This window comes from Pipra filicauda, unplaced genomic scaffold, assembly GCF_003945595.2.
Source record: "Pipra filicauda isolate LSUMZ 115617 unplaced genomic scaffold, ASM394559v2 scaffold391_size691406_pilon, whole genome shotgun sequence".
NCBI classification, from domain to species: Eukaryota; Metazoa; Chordata; class Aves; order Passeriformes; family Pipridae; genus Pipra; species Pipra filicauda.
Window position 1 is genome coordinate 307,028 of NW_024104522.1, and position 24,805 is coordinate 331,832.

The 24,805-nt window shown below is 43.6% G+C and overlaps 2 protein-coding genes across 3 annotated transcripts in view; both read left to right on the plus strand.

The window, feature by feature from the left end:
- The window catches only part of LOC113994251 (protein HIRA), a 33,464-nt gene extending 18,285 nt beyond the window's left edge, over positions 1 to 15,179 (plus strand). The window contains exons 13-25 of the mRNA XM_027733101.2: positions 774 to 859; positions 1,371 to 1,565; positions 2,983 to 3,147; positions 5,026 to 5,230; positions 5,654 to 5,758; positions 6,548 to 6,696; positions 7,800 to 7,961; positions 8,733 to 8,791; positions 9,769 to 9,874; positions 11,596 to 11,718; positions 12,206 to 12,369; positions 14,177 to 14,265; positions 14,771 to 15,179. Coding sequence (XP_027588902.1) covers positions 774 to 859; positions 1,371 to 1,565; positions 2,983 to 3,147; positions 5,026 to 5,230; positions 5,654 to 5,758; positions 6,548 to 6,696; positions 7,800 to 7,961; positions 8,733 to 8,791; positions 9,769 to 9,874; positions 11,596 to 11,718; positions 12,206 to 12,369; positions 14,177 to 14,265; positions 14,771 to 14,887 — 1,725 coding nt within the window. The 3' untranslated portion in view covers positions 14,888 to 15,179. The remainder of the gene's footprint in view (positions 1 to 773; positions 860 to 1,370; positions 1,566 to 2,982; positions 3,148 to 5,025; positions 5,231 to 5,653; positions 5,759 to 6,547; positions 6,697 to 7,799; positions 7,962 to 8,732; positions 8,792 to 9,768; positions 9,875 to 11,595; positions 11,719 to 12,205; positions 12,370 to 14,176; positions 14,266 to 14,770) is intronic.
- A 2,953-nt stretch (positions 15,180 to 18,132) lies between these two features.
- Positions 18,133 to 24,805, plus strand: part of PPIL2 (peptidylprolyl isomerase like 2) — a 69,062-nt gene continuing 62,389 nt past the window's right edge. Inside the window, exons 1-5 of one of the 2 annotated variants that reach the window (XM_027733103.2) lie at positions 18,133 to 18,251; positions 18,433 to 18,482; positions 18,865 to 18,910; positions 19,829 to 19,891; positions 20,059 to 20,110. In XM_027733103.2, the coding sequence (XP_027588904.1) occupies positions 18,220 to 18,251; positions 18,433 to 18,482; positions 18,865 to 18,910; positions 19,829 to 19,891; positions 20,059 to 20,110 (243 nt within the window). In that variant the 5' untranslated portion in view covers positions 18,133 to 18,219. Of the gene's footprint in view, positions 18,252 to 18,432; positions 18,483 to 18,864; positions 18,911 to 19,828; positions 19,892 to 20,058; positions 20,111 to 21,222; positions 22,567 to 24,805 lie in introns of those variants that run through there. The other variant, XM_039385057.1, reaches the window with a different exon arrangement.

The following is a 24,805-nucleotide window of genomic DNA, read 5'->3' on the forward strand; positions in this document are numbered from 1 at the left end:
AAGTGCTAAGCTGGTAAACACCAAACTGCTTATGACAGAACCAGTTTCTGTGTCCTTCCAGCCTGGGAAGGGTCCAGGTGCCCGAGTCACTGGGCCGGTTACTGGCACTTGGTGAAAAGTTACAGTGCTTTTGAGCAGAAATAAGACTGTGGAAAAAGGCTTGTGGATGTTTCTGCAACAGATACAAAATTCTTGGTGTGCAGGAAGGAACCCAAAAGTAGCTCATAACAGGGAAGCTGGAGAACTGTACTTCAGTTGCTCAGTGATAGAGGTTGAAAGCTTTATTTAATGCTCTCCTAAACATAAAACATGACTTCTAATGAAGGACTCGATACACACAGATGAGAATGTTTTGGACTTGACTCTCTAACTGTGGAGAGCAGATTACATTCTTCACAAATGCCTTTTCTACAGATGGATAGATTGAAGATTAAAAGGTTTGGGTTCAAAGTAAAATAGTGTGTATTATTGTACAGGCTGAGAGCAGTAATCACAATCAGAATTCTGTTGTACTTGGTACTATATGAGCTTCTACTTAACACCTATTAGTGGTCAAAAAAAAGTTATGGTATTGAAATACGCTTGTATTAATAAAAATGTAGATTGACTATGCAATAATGGCATGGTTCAAAGATGATATGGGAAACAGTCTTTGTTAGCAGATTTTTAATTGAGGCACATCTTTCTTCTACTATACTTGTTTGTTGGGAAAAAAAAGTAAAAAAAGCATTTCCTATTTATCAGAAATGATGATGAAATGTACTTTCCAACAGAATCTCTTAAAAAAACAAGTTGAAACCCGAACTGCAGACGGTCGGAGAAGGATCACACCTCTGTGCATTGCTCAGCTGGACACTGGGTATGTTTGGAAGTCATCTTTAAAATCCCTTGGGATCTTTTTAAATCTTTTTGTTGTTTCCTTGTGCAAACTCTGAATTCTGACTTACAGCATCATAAAGCATGTCTTGGAAATAAGTGTGTGTCCTTATGAAAGACAGCTTTGGCCTGTCTTCTCTTAGCCATAAGATCTCACCTCTAATAGCTCAGGCTAATTCTCCTTATCTGCCATTATGTATTGTAGATTCATATCTGTATTAGTACTGGCTTTAGTATCCTTTGGATATGAGAAAGAACTATGGAAAGTTCCGTGATGGTGGTTTATTTAGGTTGTGTCTGAGTATCCCGTGCCTGTAACAAATGTGGATAGAGCCTTCCCAAATCTTCGTTCGCGAAGCCCAGCCATGATCTGTATGAGTATCCACATGTGGAAAAAGGAAGAATGGAATAAATAGTTTAGTTAAAATTACTATTTTTCAATTATCTTTTATGTGGTTTTGAGTAATATATTTGTTGTTTGTCTTTTTGCTTAGAGATTTTTCTACAGCATTTTTCAATAGCATCCCAATCTCTGGAACTCTGTCTGGCTCAATGATGTCTTCTCAAAGTAACCAGCAGCTCATGTCACTTGATTCTAACGCAGCAAATTCCCTTAATACTTCAAAGCCTTCTGTGGAGCCAACAGCAGCCAGTATAAAACCAACAGATGATGCAGCCAATAAAGATGGGTTGGTATTTGCAGTTTTGTTTTTCACTTACATGAGTCTGTTTAGTTTTAAATTTCTGTTTATGGTTCTGTAACCAAGAAATTATTAAAGCAGTTTTCCTGACTGCAAAACTCTGAGAATCAAACCTTCCTGAAAACATCAAGATTTTATTAGTATTGGTTACTTTAAATAGTGGTAAATCAGGAATAAGTAAATCCATGTGCACAGTTCTGGCAGTGAACTCCAGTGCAATGAGGGGTGCAGTTGATTGCTGAGGCTCTAACAAATTGACCTCCTTATGGATTGTTGGCTTGCTATTAGTAAATAATAGAAGGCTTTCCAGTACTGGAAGTCATGAAACCTGTTTTACATCAAATTCTGTCCTGTGTCCTCTCTTTGAACATGGTGATCCTTCTTTCCTGTCCAACAACCCCATCAGAGCAGAGTGTCGCTGACTCGTCAGTGCACTTGAGCTTATTGGCCAATGTGTCTTTCAAATGAATAATGGAACCACTAATTTTACTTGCTGTTCTCTCAGTGGCAGAACTGACTTGGTTTCTTCTCCTCAGTGTGTTTTTACAGTCTTTGTAACAGCACAAGTGGTGTTGGAACCTCTGCTTATCCATCACATCACATCAGTTGAAATTGGCCCCAGATTAAAAAATGAGCATGTAGACTATAAGAAATGATTGACAGATGAAACTAGTCTCCTTTTCTTTGAAAACTGTACTTCTAGCAGCTTTTCAGTACAAACATCAGTTATTTTAGAGCCATTCTTTCTTCAATTAATTCCCTGAATTCATTCTCTGAATGAATTGAAAAATCTCTAAAGTAAACAGCTATTCAAATAACAGATCCCTGGAATGCTTTAGTGTGGGGGAAACACATTCCTTTGCTTTAGAGTTGTGCTTGGAAAGGCCTAATAATCAGTTTGGATTCTTCAATAACAGAAGTCTAAACATGGCATGAATTTTTTCAGCCCAAATTGTTTGATTGATAAACAGTGGAATATAATATTGTAATGGAAATGATTTTCTAACCTGAACAAGGGATAAAAGCAGGAACCCCAGTGATTATTTAAAATAGTGATCCTTTCCCTTTGGGTACATAAATAGCAGCTGAAAGTATTGTTCCTGAAAGTTTCATTCCTGAGTTAAAAATACAAAATGAATTAATTAGGATCTTTTAATCTAGACATGTGGCCACATGAAGCTCTGAGGTGTATCATAGGCAGTTTTTGAGAGTAGGGAAAGCATTCAAGATAGTGACACGTGAAGGGGTGGCAAAAGCATATCCTAATTCATGATGTACTTAAGTGAAAGGTTTTCAACATGGTTTCTAGCCAGTGTAATGAATGCTAGCTAGTTGTTGTGAGCAGTGCAGGTTACCAATACAAAATTCATTTTAATCCTTCGTTTCCTGTCTCTTTTATTGACAGTGTAAATGCTACCTCTGCCTCAACTGCTCCTCCTGCATCCTCTGTGTTGACAACTCCATCCAAGATTGAACCCATGAAAGCATTTGATTCCAGATTCACAGAACGCTCCAAAGCCACCTCAGGGACTGCTGTGGTAACAAACACAAACCAAACTGTTGTGGACAGGTAAGACACAGCCTGGGGAGGGGGAAGGTGCTAATGCAGAGAGTTGAAATGCTGATTCTCTGGGGTGTGGATGTCGTGGTGCTGGGGCTGCAGAAATTGCCTTGGGTCTCTTCCACTACTGAAGGGAAGGGGGCAGCTGCAAATAGGGAAATTCTCTGCTGGCATTATCCCTTTGTACATTTGTCCCTGGCATTTTGGTATCAAGCAGATTCTTCAAAATGTTCCAAGTTCAAGCCCTCGTTGCAAGAGGCTGTGTGTGCACGTGCCTCCCTGTGTGGCTGTGTGCAGCTGTGCTCCTTGGAAGACAAAACCAGCCCAAAATAGCCAGCCTGCAACTCTGCACAGCAGAGACTTCCTTCAAGATAAATTACCATCCTTGTCAGCAGACAGCCTAGCATCATTAAAGCTGCAGTTGTATTTCAGTTTTGTGCCTGGAAGGCATGTGGAGAAGACTTTTTGATTTTAAGGAGTTTTGGCTCTGGATCCACATGACTTTAAAAAAAAAGACAAGCCTTTGTTTTTGTGCCATAGTGTGCTATGGCATAAGTGTTCCTGCTTCACCAAAACACATGAGAGAAAAAATAGCAGTCTAGAGAAAGAAGTGTCTAGTCCCCCAGCTTATTATCAATAAAACATATTTTTATGTCAAAGGGTTTAACCATGTGATGCAGAAGAAAGATGCATTAAATGACTCTCATAATTGCTCCTGATGTGTCAGTAAAGTATGGATAAAAGTTTATTGTTTGGCGTAATTCAGAAGCCAGAGGAAAAAGGTTTGGATTATGCAAAGTATTTCTGTGAAGCCAAGCAGTTAAGGAATAACTGGCAAAAGGGTGTCAGTTAATAACCAGCTACTGGAGGGAATGGGGAGAGTATGAATAAATGACCTATTTTAGGATATAATGGCTAATGAGAGTTCACAGGGATTTGTACTTAGTATTTAGTTATATTATATTATATTTCATTATATGAGGTCATGGGCCTGTTGGAGCAAGTCCAGAGGAGGCCACGAAAATGGTGAGAGGGCTTGAGCACCTCTGCAGTGGAGACAGGCTGAGAGAGTTGGGGCTGTAAGCCTAGAGAAGAGAAGGCTCTGAGGCAACCTTCTTGCAGCCTTCCAATGCCTAAAGGGGCTGCAAAAGAGCTGGAGAAGGACTTTTCACGGGGGGAGGTAGTGGTAGGACAAGGGAAAATGGCTTCAAACTGAAAGAGGGCAGGTTCAGATTAGATAATAGGAACAAATTCTTCTCTGTGAGGGTGCTGAGGCCCTGGCACAGGTTGCCCAGAGCAGCTGTGGCTGCCCCTGGATCCCTGGAAGTGTCCAAGGCCAGGTTGGACGGGGCTTGGAGCAACCTGGGCTGGTGGGAGGGGTCATTTTTATGGTTTGCAGAAATACATTTTACAGCAGTGAGAGCTGAATAGGACAAGTTTGGGGGATAGACAACAGAATGACAAAGGAAGTTCTACATGAGTAAGTAGAAACTGTAATGTCTGTTGAAGGGGAAAAGATGAACTACTCTTGCATCTTGGAGTGCTGAATTATTTGTATCAGCTCAGGGAAAGAGATCTGATTGTAATTGGAACTGAATGCTAAAATAAGGTTGCTCTTTCCAGCTTTGCCCTGTAGCTAACTGCTGGTTTGATTAGTTTTTTTTAAAGGGGAGAACATGTCTGATCAGCTCATGCGTGAATTGCACATTGTACTCCTAGAGAGGATTTGCCAAACCTCTTCAGCTTCTTCCTCTTGCCTTTGTGCATTTTGAAATACACTCAAACAGGGCTAAGAATGTGTCTTCTTATCTACAGGAATGCTGTGCACATGATATGTGGCAGCTTTTGGAATCAGCTCTTATAAAACATGAAATTTTTCTTTTACAGACTGAAGGATCAGAATTTAATTAAAGACAATAAGCCTAAGGATATTCTGGAGAGCAGCAGTGACAGTGAAGAGAAGATTCCAGCTGTTAAACCACTCAGTGTCCCCAAACGGAAACTGGAACTTGAGGGGGAAACAGTAGAAAAGAAGAAAAAAGGAAGGCCTAGGAAAGACTCCAGACTTGTACCAGTGACTTTAACTGTTCAGGTGAAAGAAATAAGATTCACTGTGGCTTTCACAAGTCAGTCCCGAGTTGACTTGTTCCCTCAACTGAGGGGAAACTCAAGTAGTATCAGTCCCTCAGAATTTTTAGCCATCCCTTATATTTTCCATATAAGTTACCAGAATTTCTATTAATTAGTTGCAACTGAAAACGGGGGGGGGGGGCAGGTGGGTTCAAAAAAAAAAAAAAGGACCACTTCAAGTTTGTTTTGATTTTTTTTTTAATTCTTAGAAGCTATTTTAAAAAACTTGTATTTGTACAGCTAATTGGAAAAACACTAATATTTCCAGTTGGCATTATTTGGAATTTAAAAAAAATCCCTTTCAAATCAATCTATATGGTATAATAGCTTTGGTTTTAACTTTTTTTAACAGAAAAATTTAACTACTTTTGCCATTTTTTTCCAGTCCTCAGCTGCACTGGCCTCTGAGAAGGATGCTGCTTGCATCTCTGCACCAGCATTAGCACTTAAACTGCCAACCCCAATCCCACAGAAATCGTTTACTTTACAGGTAAGTGGACTGTAAGGAAAAAGGCTTAATACCTTAAAAACAAACAAACAAACAAAAATCCTGCTTTTTTTAAATATTCTGAGATTATTCAGACCCTTTGCCAAGTTAACATCTGAATGTGTATTTGTTCAAGCAAGCAAGGTGGTGGGATACTTCAGCTTCTGAGAACATGTCTTTATGAGTGAAGTTAATGGCAAATCAGCTAAAAATAGGAGACTTCTGAACTAGCTACACTTGAAAGAGGAATGAATTCCCCTGGTTCATCAGTCCTTCCTCCTGGTTATCCCAGTCAGTGGTGAAGAGAAGGGTCTGGCAGGAGTAGCTGCTGCACTGTTATTGCAGCAGTGTTGGTGGTGCACCACTGAAGAATAAAAGCAAGCATTTTCTCAGACCTCTCTGGAGCTGCTCTGCATCTGAAGAGACTTGCAGATGGTATTGCTTTAGGTATTTATGAAAGAATTTTTCTGTGTGTTTAGGTTGTGGTAGTCTGGTTCCACATGGGCACATACAGACTTGATCTGGTGCCCATAATTAGGAAGCACAGACAGAACCTTTCCTAAGGCTTGTGCTTCAAATGCAAAGGAATTATTTGTTTTAGCCAAGACTGATTTTCAGATGTCTGCTTCTTTTGGAATGCCACAGTGTATTTTGAAGCCCTATTAAACGGAGAAAGCAATACTTGAATCTGTTCTTTAAGACTGCACTGTCTTGGGTCTAATAGTAGTTGGTGCTTTTTTGAGTAGGGTTTTATCTCTTCCAGAAATTATTATTTAATTCTTTGTATTTCAGATAAGTTCAGATCCATCAATGTACCTTGAAGTGGAGAATGAAATGACCACAGTGGGAGGTTCCAAGCTGAGCAGGTTGAAGTGTAACCGAGAAGGGAAGGAGTGGGAGACCGTCCTCACCAGTCGCATCCTCGCCGCAGCCGGCAGCTGGTAAGAGTCTGGTTTGGAGGAAGAGGGTCCTGAAGGCCAGAAAACATTTTTAAGGGTACAAAATTACATTTACAAAAAGTTAAGTACACCTAAACCCACGTATTTACAAATAAGTAGAGGCTTTAAAGCCTTTATCTACTTATTTAGAAAAGTTGATGAACTGGGTCCCTTCTGTTAGGGATTTTTGTGATCCTTTGTGCTTGGCTCAAGATGTCCTATTTCTCTTCCAGCTACCTTGATTTAATTCATTCAAGATCTTAAGCTCTTATCCTCTGGAGTTTTTTGTAGGGATTCTGACGTTTCTGTGTTGACTACTGCTATTTGCTGGTTTTATCACACATATACACACACCCACTCTGTAATTTTCACACAGTTTTTCATAATAAATATTTGTAGATAAAAGTGTGCACTGTTCTTAGTCTCAAGACCAGTTTTGCTTCAGGTATTAGCTCTATGCAGTCTTAAAACATCACAAATTCTCATTAGCCACTTAAAACAATTTGCCTCTATACTTACATTTCTTCTTTAAATTTCATCATTAAATTTGACTAAATCATGATAAGTGACAGATTTTCAAGTGCTAAAGGATATTTTGTGATGTGGAAATATTTTTCTGAATTTCTTTGCTATTTTTTCCTCTGTATTTTCCTCGATTTTGCTTAGTTATAACCTCAGAGTTTAAATTGAAAGTATATTTCTAAAGCCTGAGCCATGTCCAGGTCTGAAAAAGAAGCAGCAGATTTTAAAGCTAAATACAAGTACAGGCCTGAAGACCTTGTGTATACCCAAAAGCTTTACTGCTATTTCCAGCTATGCCCCTTGGTCTAATAAAAGATGTTATATTTGCCTGCAAACTTTCTCTTGCCCATCTCCTCATAGTTACAATCAAATGAAGGAGGCAGGGAATGCACAGATATAGATAATCTGACTAGTTCATGATCTTACCTTTTGGTAGCCAGGATTTCCTTCAAAGCTGTCATAGTTACTTTTTGGGGAATTAACCCAAGCTGTGTGATAGCTTAAGAATTCAGTCTGGTTTTATGCTAATTGCATTTGACAATAAATAAACATTTCTTTTTGCTATTTCTTTGATTTTTTTCCAGTGAGATTGTAACTGTGGCCTGTGAGAAACGAACGCTGTCGGTGTTTTCAGCTTGTGGTCGTCGCCTTCTCCCTCCCATCGTACTGAACACCCCCATCTCCACCCTGCACTGCACAGGCTCCTGCATCATGGCCCTCACCACTGCTGCTACGCTCTCGGTGTGGTGAGTGCATGGCCCAGCTCACTGCACAGCTCTACGTGGGGAGGTGTATTTTAGAGGCTTAGGGTCAGTTGTGTCAGTGCATCACTGCTGAAAATGGGGCTGAAACTACAGCAGGCCTGAACACAAGTCCACTTTTGGATAGAATATGAAGAGTTGGCAGGGCCGGACATGAATCCTTTTCTTCTCTGTTCTGGGTCTGTAATACTGAATGTGATTCTAGAAGTAAAATCAGGGGCATTGAGATCAGCTTGAAGTTACTGGTTTAAACAACCTCCTTAGGCCAGACTTGTCATGCATATGGAATGGATTGGGGGGAAAAGGAGAAATGTGGATATTTGCATTTTCCATCACACTTAACCAATAACGTGCATGAGTTTCAGAGTTAGAAGTACTCCAGCCATCTTCAAGAGGCCAGGATAAAACCAGCAGGAACTCATTTCCAGTTGTTGAATTCCATCTAATGTCTCATGGAAGTCAGAGCTCCCAAAGGAATTATTTGGATGCTCAATGTTTGCTTAGCTCTAATGAGGTTTCCTGATAAAGAGCCATAGAAGTTGTTCTCTGCTATTGAATTCTGTCTTGCTGTTAGGGTCTGGGTTTGCCAAAATAATTTTGTCGAAGCAATGAGGAAAACGTCAAAACAAAAAAAAACCCAGACAAAGTCCCCAAACCCTCCACTTTGTCATCAGTAGTGAAGAAGTGCATTTGTTAAATGATTTTGGAGTTTTCAGTTGTTTGTAAACTGCAGACTTGTCCTTTTGTGTCTTTCAGGGATGTCCACAAGCAGACAGCCATTGTTAGAGATGAGTCTTTGCAAACAATATTTTCAGGTAATAAAAGAGGTCACTTAATTACTGACCTTTGAGCCCACCTGTCCTATGTAGTGCCATTTATGAATATGCTGAAATTTTATGAAACCTGAAAAGCCTAAATAAATAATTTCCCTTCATTACTGTGTAATAAAGGGAAGTTATTGACAGTGTTGATATCCTGTAGAAATATCACCAAATAGCAAACTTGTAGGCGATTCTGAAGCTTATATTCTGGCTTACTTCTGAATGTAGAAATTGAGTGTTGTGACGATCACAAAATAAATATTTAATGTAAATCTGCTATTATAGCAATTTCTCTGTGTAAGTTGCCTGTTTATTGTGTTAATGATGAACAGCAACTGATTATCTTCTGATTTGTTACTTAAAAACCTTCCGTTTCTATCACCACCAACATAAGTTCTCAAAAAAGCAGTGTCTCAGAGCATATTGGCTCCTGTTTTAGCTGTAATCCATACAGTACTGATCAAACTACCTAAAGAAGCAGCTGTATTAGCCCTTGGCAAATGTCTCCATGAGAGGTTGCACACACAAACCCTGGGCCTGGAATGTGCTGGGAACAGAGATTCCAGCAATCCCACTTACACTGTGCTCTTAGAGAGCACGCTCTGCTAAGTGTGCTGGGGTTTGGAGTTTTAACTTAATGGCAAAAGGAAAGCTAAAGGCTCCTTGGTGACTGAAGACTTGGCAGAATTGCTGAAGATTTTCCCTAGATAAGGAGAATGTTTCTGTTCTGTATAAATTGCAGCACCAAGAACAATACTGTATTTTGCAAAATTGATGTTAATGCTACTGCACTGAGACTGGTGTTTATCAGCAGCAGCTTGTCTTGACCTTCCTGTCAGTGCTTGGGAACAACACTGAACCTTTTTCTGTTGGTTGCTATGGCTGATACTTAACAGTGGATGCTGGTTTTTGCCGTTATGAGCGTTAGGCAAGACTCCAAAAGAAACACTTTGCTCTGATTTGACTTGTAGGAAGTGATGCAACTGTCTCTCAGATCTTGCTGACTCAGCATGGAATACCTGTGATGAGCATGTCTGATGGAAAGGCATATTGTTTCAATCCTTCTCTTTCTACATGGTAAGTCGTATATTATTTCCTGCTTTTGCAGCTTAGAGGAACTGATGTGTATTCTGACTTGCTGTTTCACTTCAGATTTTGAAGGTTAGTCTGAGCAGGATCACATACCAGGCTTTGTTTGGCTTTGGTTCACTGTTGTCTGTCTAGGCATTGCTCTATTATGTCCTTATGCTTTTTTGTGTTTAAAATAAATTTTTAAAATGAAAAAGATAAAATGCAGCTTACTGTATCACTCTCCTACATGGTGCATCTCCTTTTATTTATGAACATACACCTATATATACTTTTGCTGATGTACATCAGTTGAATCTGTCAAGAACTTGGCAATGATTAGAGATAATCTAGCCTTAGAATACCCTTCCTTTAGGTAAAAGACTGCAGTTCCGGAAAAATTGTCAAAACAATTTTCAGAGCTTTGTTTTGGCATGTTAAAATAATTTTGCTCAGTTTCCAGGGAAAGTAACACCCCTTCTCTCCAGTTCTGACTGCGCAAGTACCTGACTTGGTCACTCCCCATCACTCCTTAATACATTTGTGTGTCTGATGACCAGTCAAGTTTTGAAGAGAGCTCTTTGTCTCTGAGATGTAAAGGTTTAATGAAGATACTAAGTCAAGTAGGGGAGTAGGGAAGAAATTGTTATACTTCGGGAATTCCCACGGAAGTGTCATTACTGGCATCCTAAACACAAGCAAAGGCTACACCAGAGCCTGTGTCTTGTTGGGGGTGGGACAGGCCTTCCCCGTGGAAAGCCATAAATTCCTATGAAAAATTTCTGTGGTTAAATTATTTGCAGTGTCTTTCCAAAACAGGTTCTTTGTTGTTTTTCTGAGAGGAAAAAAAACATGTTGCAGTCTTAATATAATTGTTGTAATTAGTGTAATGAGCATGCTTATTAAAGGGCTTATTGTTTTAACTCCTCCTTAGAATAATTGTTGTTATTCAACTATTTGATGTGAATCCTCTGGAAAAGAAAAACACCTTTTTTGTTCTTTACATTAACTGAGTAAGGAGCAGAAGACAGACTCTCAGGCATAATTCTGTTATTTCTTAGATTGTACCACAGCTTGGGAAATATATGAAAGAGTAATCCTTTTAGTCATCATACAAATTTAAACATGATAAAGCAGCAAAGGGTATTTTAAATGTTTGTGCCATTTTCCCTCTGTGCTGTCTGAAGGTCTAAACTTAGCATTGGTGTGAGCCACTCTTTCCCCTGGCATCTCAAGCCAGGGAAGACGATATCCTTGGTTAGGTGTGGGAATGGCAGCTGCAGTGTCAGCTCCCTCCATGGGAAGGAGTAGCTGTAATGTGTAGGAAAGATTGTCAACACGTGTCTGGTGGGTGGGGAGACCTGATATGGGGTAAACCCAAGTTCTTCAGGAGAAGGTCATTACCTGTATTCACTCCAGGCCTCGTTCTGGGACCTGGCTTTTTATTAGATTGTACAACAAGTAGAAAGTTCATTTCCTTCAAAAGTAATGCTAAATTGCATTATACATGTAATGGATTAAATTTTAGGGGTGGGAGGGGCACGACAGAAGCAGACATTGGACATAGAGTGGGAATAGTCAGGGTCTCTGGAATTCCTGAGCACTGCATTGATATTTTTTGACTATCTATGAAAGTCCAAGTCAGGCTGTGGGGCAGAACAGAGCTGGCTCCTCTGGCATCACTGCCTGCTCTCCTCAGACTCGCTCTGTGTTTGCTTGCTGTTTTGCAGGAACCTGGTTTCTGACAAGCAGGACTCCTTAGCACAGTGTGCAGACTTCAGGACCAGCGTGCCCTCCCAGGAAGCCCTGCTGTGCTCTGGGCCCCTGGCTGTGATCCAGGGACGCACATCCAAGTACGTGCGGCCGCTCCACCGGCACCTCTGCTGGGCCTCGGGGCTGTGTGTTCCCTGCTCAGTCAGGGGTTCATCCTGCACCCCTCGGGGCTGTGTGTTCCCTGCTCAGTCAGGGGTTCATCCTGCACCCCTCGGGGCTGTGTGTTCCCTGCTCAGTCAGGGGTTCATTCTGCACATGCCAGTGACTCTGAAAGGATCAGTGGTTCATACCTTTTTCAAACCTTTGCACATTTATAGTTTGTATCTTAATGTACTTTTGAGATTTGGGGGGGCAGGAAAGCATGCTCTAAACTTGATTATTTTATGACTCCCCTTTATTGGATGGGTTAAGTATTGGAAAATTCTGTAATTTTCCAATTCAAATTCATGTAATATTTTTATTAGGTGCCTGTGAAAGAGAAGTGTAGTGTAGCAAGTACTACAGAAATACAGATTCCTTGAGCTTATATCTGTTTCTCTGGCCGGTTAATCCGTTTTGGTTTTGCAGTTCAGGAAGGCAAGCTGCAAGATTGTTCTCCATGCCTCATTTAGTGCAACAAGAGACAACCCTGGCCTACCTGGAGAACCAGATTGCAGCAGCACTTATGTTACAGTCCAGTCACGAGTATCGCCACTGGCTCCTCATCTATGCACGGTACCTGGTCAATGAAGGTGAGACCCGGGGGCTGTGCTGCCTCTGCAGCTTCTGAGGAACACTCTGTGCTGTCCTGGGGGTGTGGTGGCACCTCGTGTTCTCCTGTTGGCACTTGGCTTCAGCACTCGGGCTTTGCTGCACACCAGAACAGATTGTGCAGTGCATCTGCTTCTCCAGTGCCCAGGCCTCAGGAATCCTCTTTGGACACGCTGGTTGGGAACAGGCCGTGGTCCGGGGAAGCAGTGCCATCTGCAGACTTAAATAATGGGAACTGCATTGTAAAAAAGCCCTGGTCTGTCAGGCACACCATATGTATTGTCTGGGAGCAGCTACAGATGTTCCAAGGACACCAGCAGCACTTGGTAGAGTGTGTCCTGTTCCTCAGGCAGCTGGCAGTTGCTGCCTGGTGTGAAATGCAGGAGTTGCTCAGTCCCTGGTGATTGTACCAGAGCACAGCAAACTGCAGGGAATTTGCTCGTATTCCTGGCACTTCATTCTTTTTTTACATTCTAAAAATTCAACCACCTGTACTGGTGAGCTCAGGGGTTAAATTCTGTGAGGAAGGAAACCCACAAGAAAGGTTGCTGGTGTCTATTTTATATTTGAATACAGTGTCTCTCTGTGCTGTTAAATAAGCTAATGTTAAATAAGGTTAACCAACTGACTTTATGCTTTTTGGATTTTTAAGATCTCTGTTGTATCTCTTGCCTGTCTGCATTCCTAGTTTAGTAGTTCCTGTTGCATTAATTCAGCCTTATTCCTCACCATTGTTATCACTCTGCACAGAGGGAGGTGAAATGGTTCATGTTAGGCCACCTCATAGGTGTTGGCAGAATTAAAATCAGGCTCATTAATTCTTGCCTTTTGACCCCTACCTTATTTAACAAGAGAGCTTGTTGAACTTCATATGGTTCTCTCTATCCTTCCCCCGTTGACATTAAAATATTCTTCTTGGGTCATATGTTAAGGAGATGGTTGTACTTTTAAAAGCCTTCACTAATTGAGAACCTCTGCTGTGTGCACAGGGTTCATCTGGCACCACACGGGTGTCACTGCCCTGTGTGTGTGGATGGATGGCACAGCCAGCTCTGCTTGGCCACGTGTGTGTTGCTGTTTCACTGGTTTTCTAGAGCTGACAAACTTTGAAAATGGCACATCCTATTATTGACCCATTATTCTTAGGATTGTCTCAACATCGACTGAATTCTAATCCATTAAAATACTCAATCTATTATACCTTGATTGGCAAGTTACTTGCAAGGGAATTCCCCCCTCTAATTTTTGGGTGAATAAAGCTGGTCTGGAAACTGTGTGTGGTTTTATTAAAGGTGTTCTTTTTAAAAAAAACTCATGCATATGGATCCATTTTAGTTCTGTTATAATGCAACCTGACAACGTTTGCTCTTCAATGATGTTCATCTTGTGGCTTTCTAACTCTTGTGATATGTTTTTTGGATTCTTCTCTGGCTGTCGAAGTCTGTCAGTTTTCCAGTGTTTGGGGTTTTAAAAGCTGGTATCATTATGTGGGAGCAGGGAGTGAGATTGGGTTCAGGGCAGCTCTTAAAACAAACTAGAGTAATTACTGCAGTTTTTCTCCCAATTTTAGATCATCTTTAGTAGTGTTTCTGGGTTGAGAACTTTAAATAAAACCCTTCAGAACTCTAAAAATTATCTTATATTACCAAAATTTGCTGTAAGAATAGTAATATGCCTTTTCAGAAATCAATGTTTTAGGCTTTATTTTACTCTAGATACTTGTAATTCTTTCCTGAATGTTGTCTGTGAAGTGCTTGTGACTGTGATTTTATTTCTGATAATGTCCAGGGTTTGAATATCGTTTGCGAGAATTATGCAAGGATTTACTGGGTCCAGTCCATTACTCAGCTGGAAGTCAGTGGGAATCAACAGTTATGGTAAGTCCTGATAATAGTTTAATAAAAAACAAGGAAGAGCTTCCCATGAAAATTACAGGACATGACCCCTTCCATGCTCTGCTCTGATCTCATAAAAGGCTCCCTACCATGGCGTTCAGATTTATTTCATGTGAGACCAGAGCCCAGTGCTCGCTGCCCCAGTGTCAGCTCTGCTGCTGGCTGCAGTCTCACATGAGTGGAACAGAGTTGCACGTTCAGGTCCCCACGTTCTTCAGGCAGCAGCCTGGAAACAGGGACATGGCACTGCCGTGGCCCCTCCCCGAGCACGGCCTGGGTCGGGACCTGCAGAGGCTGCACCGGCCTCAGGAGTGGGGGAATGTAAACACAGCTTTTACTCCAGGAGTCATGTAAGCAGAGTAAGAACATAAAATATGCAGCTCTCTCCAGGCAGGAAAAAGGGCACGAATCTTAAACAGCTCCATGGAATATATTAATGATACCAAATAATAGATTCTGAGGATGCTTTTGTGGGTTTTTTGTGCAGGGTTTACGAAAGAGAGAACTGTTGAAAGAGCTTCTTCCTGTTATTGGACAGAACCTCCGCTTCCAGAGGCTTTTCACAGAGTATCAAGAGCAGCTGGACATCTTGAGAGACAAGTAGCATGTTCCCAGATTTTCCCTGTGGGGCCTGGTCCGAGAGAAACTGCTGACCAGCATTAGCCAGAGCCAGGAGAGGAGCGAGAGCCCCGGCAGTGGGACACTCCTGAGGGAGGGGCTGTGCCCAAAGGTCCCCGTGGATTCCGGGAGAGGAGGAGTGGAGGAGCTGGACGGTTCCCCAAGTGAAACTTCACCATCGAAGCTGTGGCCTCTGTTTCTGTGGGAAGTCATGGATATGTACTTCAGGGGGATCCTTTTGGATCTGGATCTCATATTAAAGCTAGCTGAGAACTGTTTGTGCGGTTTCTTGGATGTCCTGTGAAAAGCACAGTACTTCAGCATATTTAACCCTGTTTAGGGTTTTTTGCCTGAGGATTTATTGAGGCTCAACACTATATTAAATTAGATGAATGAGCCACGTAAAAAGAAATTTCATAAAGATTAAGGTATTATGCAGCCAATAGACTCTTTCCTGTGAATATAATAATAATAAGAGGCTGTTCTAACACATGGACTATTTTTGTACTAGAATTTGCTAACTTGTAATATGGAATTTTATTTGGCCAATAATCAGGCTATCTCTACAAAGTCATCTTGTAGGAAATTTAACTCTAATTACAAAAGCTATGTTTCAAAGTAATTCTACCAAATTAACATGTCATCATCAGGTTTTTAATTTTTAAATGTTTGTAAAAGGCATTTTGGGGGGAGGGGGAGGGATACAATGGGGTGGCTCTTTTTGTAAGTACAAAATAAAAGAACATTGCATTGGTTTAAAAAAACCCAAAAAGCAAAAACATGGTCTTGAATCATTACGAAGGGCACAGGCATCTCCAGAAATGTCAGCACAGGCTGAATCACGTTAACGTGTCTAGAAAGAAATAATTGTGTCTGGATGATCTGTCCTCTGAAAGCACGATCAGACAAGTGCTGGTGATGTCTGCAGACAGATACAGCCCCAAGTGGGCCGAGGAGAGGGAGCTGTGTGGGAGTGCTCATCATCTCACAGCACAGCCCAACAGCCTCCCCTGACTGATGGACGTGGTCAGTGCTGCAGCAAGGAATGAGCTTCGTGCATTTATGGCCGTGTTCCTTGTGGAGTGCTTTTGGAATTCCACTGAAACCAAATCAGTCAAGTTGTTTTCTTCCCCAGAGTGTGTTTGGTGCTGGGAAAGAAGCAAGTGACTGTGTTGGCTCTTTCCAGGCCCTGCTGTTTGGGCGTGCCTCAGTTTGAGCCTTACTTTGAAATGTTTTTGAGTAAGAGAATTGAAAGGAGTTAAGTGTATTTAAACCCTTGTAAAAGGGCCGTTTCTCCCCTAAACTTCCAACAAACAGTATCCTTCACCCTCAGACTGGCTGTGCTGCTGTGGCCAAGGGGACTAACCCCTTTCACAAAGGCAGCTCTGCAGTTATGTGGTTCTCTGGGTCCTAGAGGGAGGATGTGTTCTTTAAGGCACAACCCCGTTCATTTGCAGGGCTTTGTGCCCTCTTCTCTTCAGCTGCCAGACACCAGCTTACTTCGTTGTACAGCCCTTGTGCAGGCTGAACACAGACAGGGTCCTGAAGAGCAACAAAACCAACTGCCTTAGCAGGGATTCAGTGTGGCATCAGTGAGTCTCCAGCAAGCAGCTGGAAATGGAGTGACCACACAGGTTGATGCTGTGCGTACCTGGTGGGGAAAGTGAAGGTGATGAGGAAAGCCAAGCAAGTCCCCTGAGCTCTAGTCCCAAAGGTTTAATAGCAAGAGCCAGTTGTGGCAGTGCTGTAAGTGATTCATTATGCTGTTGCCAGTTAGTCTGCACTCATGGGAGCAGCCTTCTGTTCCTTGGAGGAGAACTGTAACAACACATTCATGGAATGTTGGGGCTGGAAAGGACCTTCAGGCTGTGTTCACCTTGTGTTCACATGTGCAGCCAAGGACCAACTGATGGGATTAAAACAGGGGATAAGGCACCATGTTCTGCAGAGAAGGGCAGTCTGGTCCAAAGCCTGGTGCAGTCAGTGGGAGTCTGGGAGTCACTTCTGTATGGGTTTGGCTCCCAGTGACTCTGTGTGGGCAGCTGTAAGAAAGATGGTTTAACAAGAAAGAAACAAATGAGCATGGCTGGGTTTGGAGGTGTTTGATAAGTGAAAGCTCTGGCACAGGTGCTTCTTTCCTCCTCCTAAAGGTGTCGGGATTCTGACCATCCTCTGTTCAGCCTTGTGCTGTTTATACCAGTCTTATAATGAAGGTTATTTAATGGAATTTAAAGGTAATTAGCTAAGGGATGGTAAATTCTTCTTTGTTGTCGAGTCTTTGAAGAGGTGCTGAACTATTTTTCGTGAAGAGCTATCTCCATGCTGGGCACCAAGTAGGTTCTTCTCCCTATTTTTTCTTGGGAGATTCTGTCACTGCCTGACAGACCAGGAATACTATGATTTTAAATTCCATGGAATAAAATATTTAAATTAAGAGGAGCATTTTTCTTACGTTGTTCATTTTCACATTTTCTGCTACGTTCAGCACCTTCCTTTTCCAGAGGGGGCTGTGAAGGCTCTACCTAAGGCTGTATCACACTGTGCAAAGGGGGCTGCAGTGCCACCAGCAGCACCCACTGCCCTCTGGCCTGGCCTGTAAATGCTGAGGAAGTAACCTGTGCCTGAGTTTCATCTGGGGTACGTGAAGCAGAATTTTACATTTAAAAGCAGGCAGCTCAGAGGTGCCAAACAGCACTCACTTCAGACACACACACTTTCTTCAGGGGAGGAAGACTTGTGACCATTTATTTTATTAAGACAACTTCATAAACTTTAGTTGCCTTTTTAGAATCACAGAACGTTAAGGGTTGGAAGGGACCTTAAAGCCCATCCAGTGCCACCCCTGCCATGGGCAGGGACACCTTCCACCAGACCAGGTCGCTCCAAGCCCCGTCCAACCTGGCCTTGGACACTTCCAGGGCTGGGGCAGCCACAGCTGCTCTGGGCAACCTGTGCCAGGGCCTCCCCACCCTCCCAGGGAAGAATTCCCCCCTCATCTCCGGCCTGAATTTCCCGTTCGGTTCCCAATCGCTCCCTGTGCTGTCACTGCAGCTCCTGACGGAGAGTCCCTCTCCGGTTCCCCGTAGCCCTGCAGGCCCTGGAAGGTTCTCCGCTGCCTCCTTCCCTTTTCCAGGCCGAACATCCATCCCGGCTCTCCCAGCCTGTCCCCGGCCCGGCGCGGCCCCGGAACGCTCCGCCCGCCGCCGCAGTTTCCGCGCCTTCCGCGGCCGTTCCGCTGCACCGGCGGAAGCGCGGCCGAGCCGGGAGCGCGGGCTGAGCTCGGGCCGGGAGCGGGCCGGGCTGGGCCGAGCCGCCGCCATGGGCAAGAGACAGCACCAGAAGGACAAGATGTGAGCTGGGGTGGGGCCGGGGGGTGCGGGAGGCCGGGCCGGGGCTGGGGCTGGGCCGGGTCTGGGGCTGGGGCTGGGTCTGGGCCGGGGCCGGGTCTGGGTCTGGGTCTGGGCCGGGTCTGGGTCTGGGTCTGGGTCTGGGCGGGCTCTGGGCCGCCCCTCAGTGCCCCCTGTCCCGCAGGTACATCACGTGCGCCGAGTACACGCAGTTCTACGGGGGCAAGAAAGCAGGTAAGGGGCCGAGGGGCCCCCCGTCCCTCTGGGCGGGCGCTGGGGGGCCCTCCCCGAGCACATCTGAGCCCCAGAGCTCAGCGGTGCTGCTCAGAAATGTCCCCGCTGAGCGTCCCCGCCCTCCAAAAGTCCTGGCCCGCTGGTGGGGCAGAGCCCGAGTGGTGTTAACCATCAGATTTAAACTCGGCTCTGTTGCGATCTTTTTATGCCCGTGTAGGGCAGGGGAGTCTGGTAGAGTTACAGGTTTGCAAGCTTTACTGTGTTATCATCAGTAAGTTGCCCACTGACATAGCAAAACATAACTTTCAAATGTTTCTTTGTTACCTAGAATGCAATGTGTTTCTTAAACTCAGTTGTATGGGTTTTCTTTCCCCATGAACAGACCTTCCTCGAACTAATTTTAGACGTTTATCATTTGATCACTGCAGGTAAGACAACAGATTTACATTATCATTATTAAATGATGCATCTGTTTATCAGGCTGTTGACACTGAACCAAAGCAGTTACTTTCATTGCCTCCTGCCTGCTGGGACAGTAGTGTGGCAAGAAAAACTTCATTAAGAACTGAAACAATATCTACACTTGCCATGTTTAGTGTCTGCAGAGGTGGGAGCTGATGGCTGAAAGAATACATAAGTGATAAAATAATGCAGGACAGTGACTGTGTACATTCCAGTCTTTCAAATCTGTGCAATCAGGGCTTGAGTCTACTTTTCCCTGCTCAGAACATGCTTGGTCAATCACTCCTCTTGCTGAGGCAGGGATTAGGTAGATTGAGGGAATATTTCTGCCATTTTTTTCTGTTTAGAATTTACTGTTTAGAGTGCTGGAGGGAAAGAAGGGAGTTGGCAGAACTGGGTTAGAAATCCTCTTGTAAATTGGCTGGTTCAAGAAGTTACCTTCCACATCTGCAAACTGCTGCTGCTTGGCCAAGAGCTGCCTGGGCTATGGAAGCATCCCTGCCATGGCTTAGGGATGTCATTGCCAGTTGTTCCCAGCCCACTGCAGTGCAAAGACAGGCAGTGTTTCTGTTGAACCATCGTTTGTGCTGCTGAGCCCCAACAGGGCAATGAAAGCAGGTCTGGGGGTGTTACAGCATCCCCTGGCTCTGTGGCTGTGAGTGATGGCAGCTACAGGTTCCTGAGGGCAGCACCAGTTCCTCCGATGGATTTTGTTCTTAATCTAATTTATGTAGAGTCAGGTAGTGGGCATTGGCAGCCACTCAGTATTTTCATTGGTATAGGTCTTGCTTTAATGTGCAAGTGAATCAGCAACGTGTTATTTGCCTCTGTCACCATGATTTCCAGCTGGTTTTGCTGACAAGAATGTGTTCTCTCTTTTCTAGTTTGTCTCTGCAGCCGTTTGAATACCCAGTTTGCACACCAGATGGGACAGTCTTTGACATACTGTAAGTTACTGCCTGAATTTACCTTTATTTTTGTGTTGTTGAGCTGGTTACAGCTGTTTAATCATCATTTGGTCTTAGCAAGTTGGCAAGAAAAATAAGAAAATGCCCATCTAATAGAGGTTTCTGATGGTGTTTGTCACTTATTACTTTATCCCTTCTTTTTTCAGGAGCATTGTTCCTTGGATAAAGAAATATGGAACCAATCCAATCACAGGAGAAGTGAGTAATGATGGGTGTATTCACATCAGGTCTCTGCTTTCCTTATGCTCAGCTTCCTGTTTAGTGTATTGGAGAAACAAAAATGCCTTGGTGAAAGCAAAAGAAGTTTTAAGGGGAATGCTGTTTTGAAGATCATATTTGTGAGATCAGCTTTGCTGAAATGAATGTAGAGATTTACTGGGGATCTCTTTTTAGCTGAAAAAAGGGAGGCTTTGGAATTTTAGACCCAATATCCCTTCACTTCATCATGCTGATGATCCCTGTAGTAGAAAATACTCAGTCTGTGTGTGGAAGAAAGAGGACAGCATTACATAGATTTATTTCTTATAACTGGATTGTAAATAGTAGGCAGAGGAAGTGTGTGGTTTATTTATGTGAATTCCCAGAAGCTCTTGCTGCCTTACAGGTGTGGCCTAATGACATCTGAGTAGTGGAAATAGGAGCTCTTTTGTCCCTGCTGGTGCTGCCCAGAGAGCCTGACTGGCACTGCTGGAAGAGGCTCTGTGCTGTGGCCTCATGTAGGCAGAATTCTGGTCTGTGCAGGGCAAGGGGCTGGCACATCTCCAGCTGGGATTAAACTTGCAGCAGTGTTTCCTTACCCAAAGGGTATTTGGTGTTAGGCAGATTAAAGAGATTAATAGATGATATTATGAATGGTAAGCCTAAACTACAAAATCTTTTGAGTTATCTTTCAAAAAGCTTTTATTTCAGAAAGCTTCTCTCATGATAGTTCACTGTGAGAGTGGGATTTCAGTGCCTTTGTGGTTTTCTCCCCACTTTTTCTACATAAATGATAATTATGAAGGGATTACTTTCTGTAATAGGAAGAAGCTGTAAAGCACCAAATAAATATGAGGTACAGGAAATATTTCCTTGTTGGAATTATGTTTTTTTTTCTGATGTGTTAGAAAGAGTGCATTGTTTTTGAGGGCATAGAGGAAAATTTTAAGCAGAAATTGTTGCTTGAGCTACTGAAACTTATTTTTTGCTTCAGTGTGTGCAGTTCCTTTCCCGGACACTGGGAGGCAGCCACTGCCCAGGATTGGGGGAGGTTTGCAGATGGCTCTGGGCTGCGAGATTGCTTCTGAAACATCTTGTGTTTGATTAAAGATTTTCCCAGCGGACAGATACGAGGTGAAGCTAAATACAGATGCAGCATTCCTAACTCTACATCTGAACAGTCTGTCTGAGACTCCATATCTTCCTGCAGGTGTGTTTGTGCCATGGAGAGATGATTGAAGGTCTTTCTTCACACATGAGGAGGCCAATGTATTGTTGAGAAGGAATGCAATTACAGCTGTTTCATTTGGTTTTGCCAGCCTCTCACCACCTTGCTGCTCTGCATTGGCTGGCAGTTTTGGGCTGTTGCCAGATCAGTTTTTTTCACCCAGAGCAGCTCTGTGACACCTGCTCTCGTTGCAGACTGTGAACTGTGATGTGGTTTAAAATTACTTGGGGTAAATGCGAAGCAAGAAGTGTAATGTGCCCAGTGGTCTTGTGTAATACAGAGAGAGGGAGACTGTGAAAATATACTTGGTGAACCATAAATGCTCAAATGAAGTCTGGCTTTGAGTGGAGTTCACCCAGACTTGTGCCTCTCTGTTTGTTCTGCAGTGCACCTCCAGCTCTCCTCGACATGCACCCCCTTTTCCTCTGCATCACTCTGTCTGGGCAGCCCCTTCTTCTTCCCTTTTGTTGTTGCTGGACTGCTGCTGTCCAGCTCTCTCCTCCCCAGGACAGAGGTGTTCAGATCAGCTGGAAGCAAAAGGAGCCCCTTGTTGTCCAGAACAGCACCCAGCCCTGCTGAACCCAGCCCTGTGGAGCTGTAGGTCAAAGAGTGGCACTGAAGGAAGAGTTGTAGCTTGGCCTTTGTTTCCCAGAGGGCTAGCTCAGATTTTTGGATGGGGGAGGAAGGGGATGGGGGTGCTGGGACAAGGCAGGGTAGGGGCAGAGGCAGTCAGTGGACTGAGCTTGTGCATCCCTGCACTGTGCTGTCCTCTGTTTAATCTGTCACTGTGTGTGCACCTTCTGTGCCCTGTGCAGCTTGCTCATGGAAACCAGAGAGTATCTTCTGTAAGGAACTGGTGACTTACAGAAAGACTGGGTTTGTTCAGAAAGGAATTGAGCCAGATCAGCTGCAATGCCATGTTTTGTACAGGGTTTTATGAAGTTACTTTGCACAATTGGTGATGAGGCTCTGGAGAATTTTTCCATCTATTTGTCTTAAAGTAAAAAATTATAATGAAATCCTTTGTGGCTTGTACTTCTCTTATTATGGTTTGCTACAGGACAGATGCTTTAGAGAAGTCAACAGGCTGCTTGGAACTGGCATTGTTAATGGTGCACTCTTGGCACTCACTAATTCTGTCTGGCTTCTTATTTCTGAAGTGGACCCCTCAGTGGAGAACTGGAGAGCCTTGCAGTCATTAATGTGTTTGTCTTCACAGTGCTCCAGGGTAGGACTGTGCTCCTCTTTTATTAATTGGATGTTTGTGAGCTGATCTACAAGGGAGTTGTCTGACTCTTCTGAATCCTAAACTATTGGACCATTTTGGTGCAATAGTTTGGACTATTCCTTTTAAAGAAATGCTGCAATGCCAAGATCACAGTTGTTCTTTTATATATTTAAAATATTTTAATATTTTTCTTTTGTTTTCCTTTTCTAGACTTTCTAATGTCTTATGGTTTATTTTTTTTGCTTTTCTGAACATTCTCCTGAAGTGCAGTAAGGACACCAATATCCATTTAGGAGAAACATATCACTGTTGACCCTTGCCTAGAGTTTCCCATAAACTATTCCAGAAAATAACTTTAGACTTATTCTCCTCCCCTTTTTAAGAATACATTGGGATAGAAAATGCTTATGTTACTACACCAATGATTTTTGAAGAAACAGTGCATCTCTTGCAGCTCAACTACAACCTGTCAGTCAGCATTGGCTCCTTTACTTTTTTTGGCAGCTTTGTTAGGACACTGCCCTAGCTTATCTTTACACTAAAATTGCATAAAATAAAAGAGGGAAGTCATAGTTAGCTCATTCCTTTTTACTGAGAACAGTAGAAGTTCTCAGTGAACTTGTTGGCTTGGGGAGAGTTGCAGGCTTGCCAGGACGTTTCACGTTCTGCCAGCCAGACCAGCATGCCCACACGAGGCAGCCAGCTGGGCTCAGAGACCTGTTTCCAAGGAGAGAGATGGGCCAGAGCATGTCTGGTTTGTTGGAATCTCAAGTATGAACAGATGATAGAGCAACGTGCCTTTTGACAGGAATTTCAAGGAAATTGTTCTTTGTTGCATGGATATGTTATATGTGGGCTGAGCTATTTTTCCTCCTTTGCACTGTAACGTGTCTGATGTCAATACCTATTTTTTCCACTCTGGTTCAGTGGCATTCTGACTGTGTGTGGGCAGGCCAGATTATTGTGGCTGTACTTCAGCCCTGGCCAAGGCTCTGTAACCGTGGACATATGTCTCTCCCTGTCTCATGAGTAGCTACTGTCTTTGTCTCTTGTTCCCCCTTTTCTGTGGGAATTTAGTTCTTTTGAACACTGGAAAGCCAGTTGATTTCTGCTGTTTGCTTCTAAGGCTTTGGTCCAAAGTCAATTTTGTGACTGTTTTAAGTGCATCTACTGTTAAACTCATGTTGAGGGCTCCCCTATGTGAATTCTTTCTGCACTGCTTGGAGCACACTGCAGTCCATGTCTGCTGATCCTGCCTGTCCCAGAGAGCCAGTGCCCTGTTAAGGGCCCTGTGCAGCTGTGTGGCTGTTCTGTGTGTCTGTCTTCAAGGGTAAACACAGCTCAGTCGAGTTCATTTAGCTTGGGCTGAACATGTGCCCAGGAGTCAGGGGAGGAGACCTGGAGGTGCAGTGTGATGGGTTTGTGAGACCAGCAGTCACATCTCTGCTCCAGATGAGGCAGAACACACTGTGCTGTGCCCTGTCTCATGCAAGGTCAGGATCCACACCTGCAGGCCAGAGAGAGCATTTTTTAAAGTGTCACAAACTTGTTACTAGGTTAAAGAGGAAGATTTTTATAAATTCTGAGGGTTTTTTAAGGGTTAGAAAAACCTTTTGCTTGGACTGCCTCTGAAGATAACCATAAAGAAGAGCCTGGTGCATATGGAGAAGTAGTAGAACCACTGACATGAACATGAGAACTAACTTTGAAGTCAGAAGGCTGAACATCTCTGACTTTTTCCAGTGAGACATCTGCCTTTTTAAAAGAGAAGGCTGGACACAAAGTTTTGCTTTTCGTACAACATAAACATTTGCTGGTTTTCTCCCACACTCTTAATCCTGTGTTTACCAAATAAACCTGACTTGGGGTGGAATTATGGCTAAGGTGATCAAATAACTGTGGCAGTGCAGGTGCCTGGCTTGTGCAGTGCCTGTGTGCCCAGGCTGTGGGAGCAGCAGAGCCTGGAGCTGCAGTGGGAGCAGCAGAGCCTGCAGCTGCCCTGCCCTGCAGCAGGGACCTGCAGTGGGAGCAGCAGAGCCTGGAGCTGCAGTACCTGCAGTGGGAGCAGCAGAGCCTGGAGCTGCAGTACCTGCAGTGGGAGCAGCAGAGCCTGGAGCTGCAGTACCTGCAGTGGGAGCAGCAGAGCCTGGAGCTGCAGTACCTGCAGTGGGAGCAGCAGAGCCTGTGGCTGCAGTACCTGCAGTGGGAGCAGCAGAGCCTGGAGCTGCAGTACCTGCAG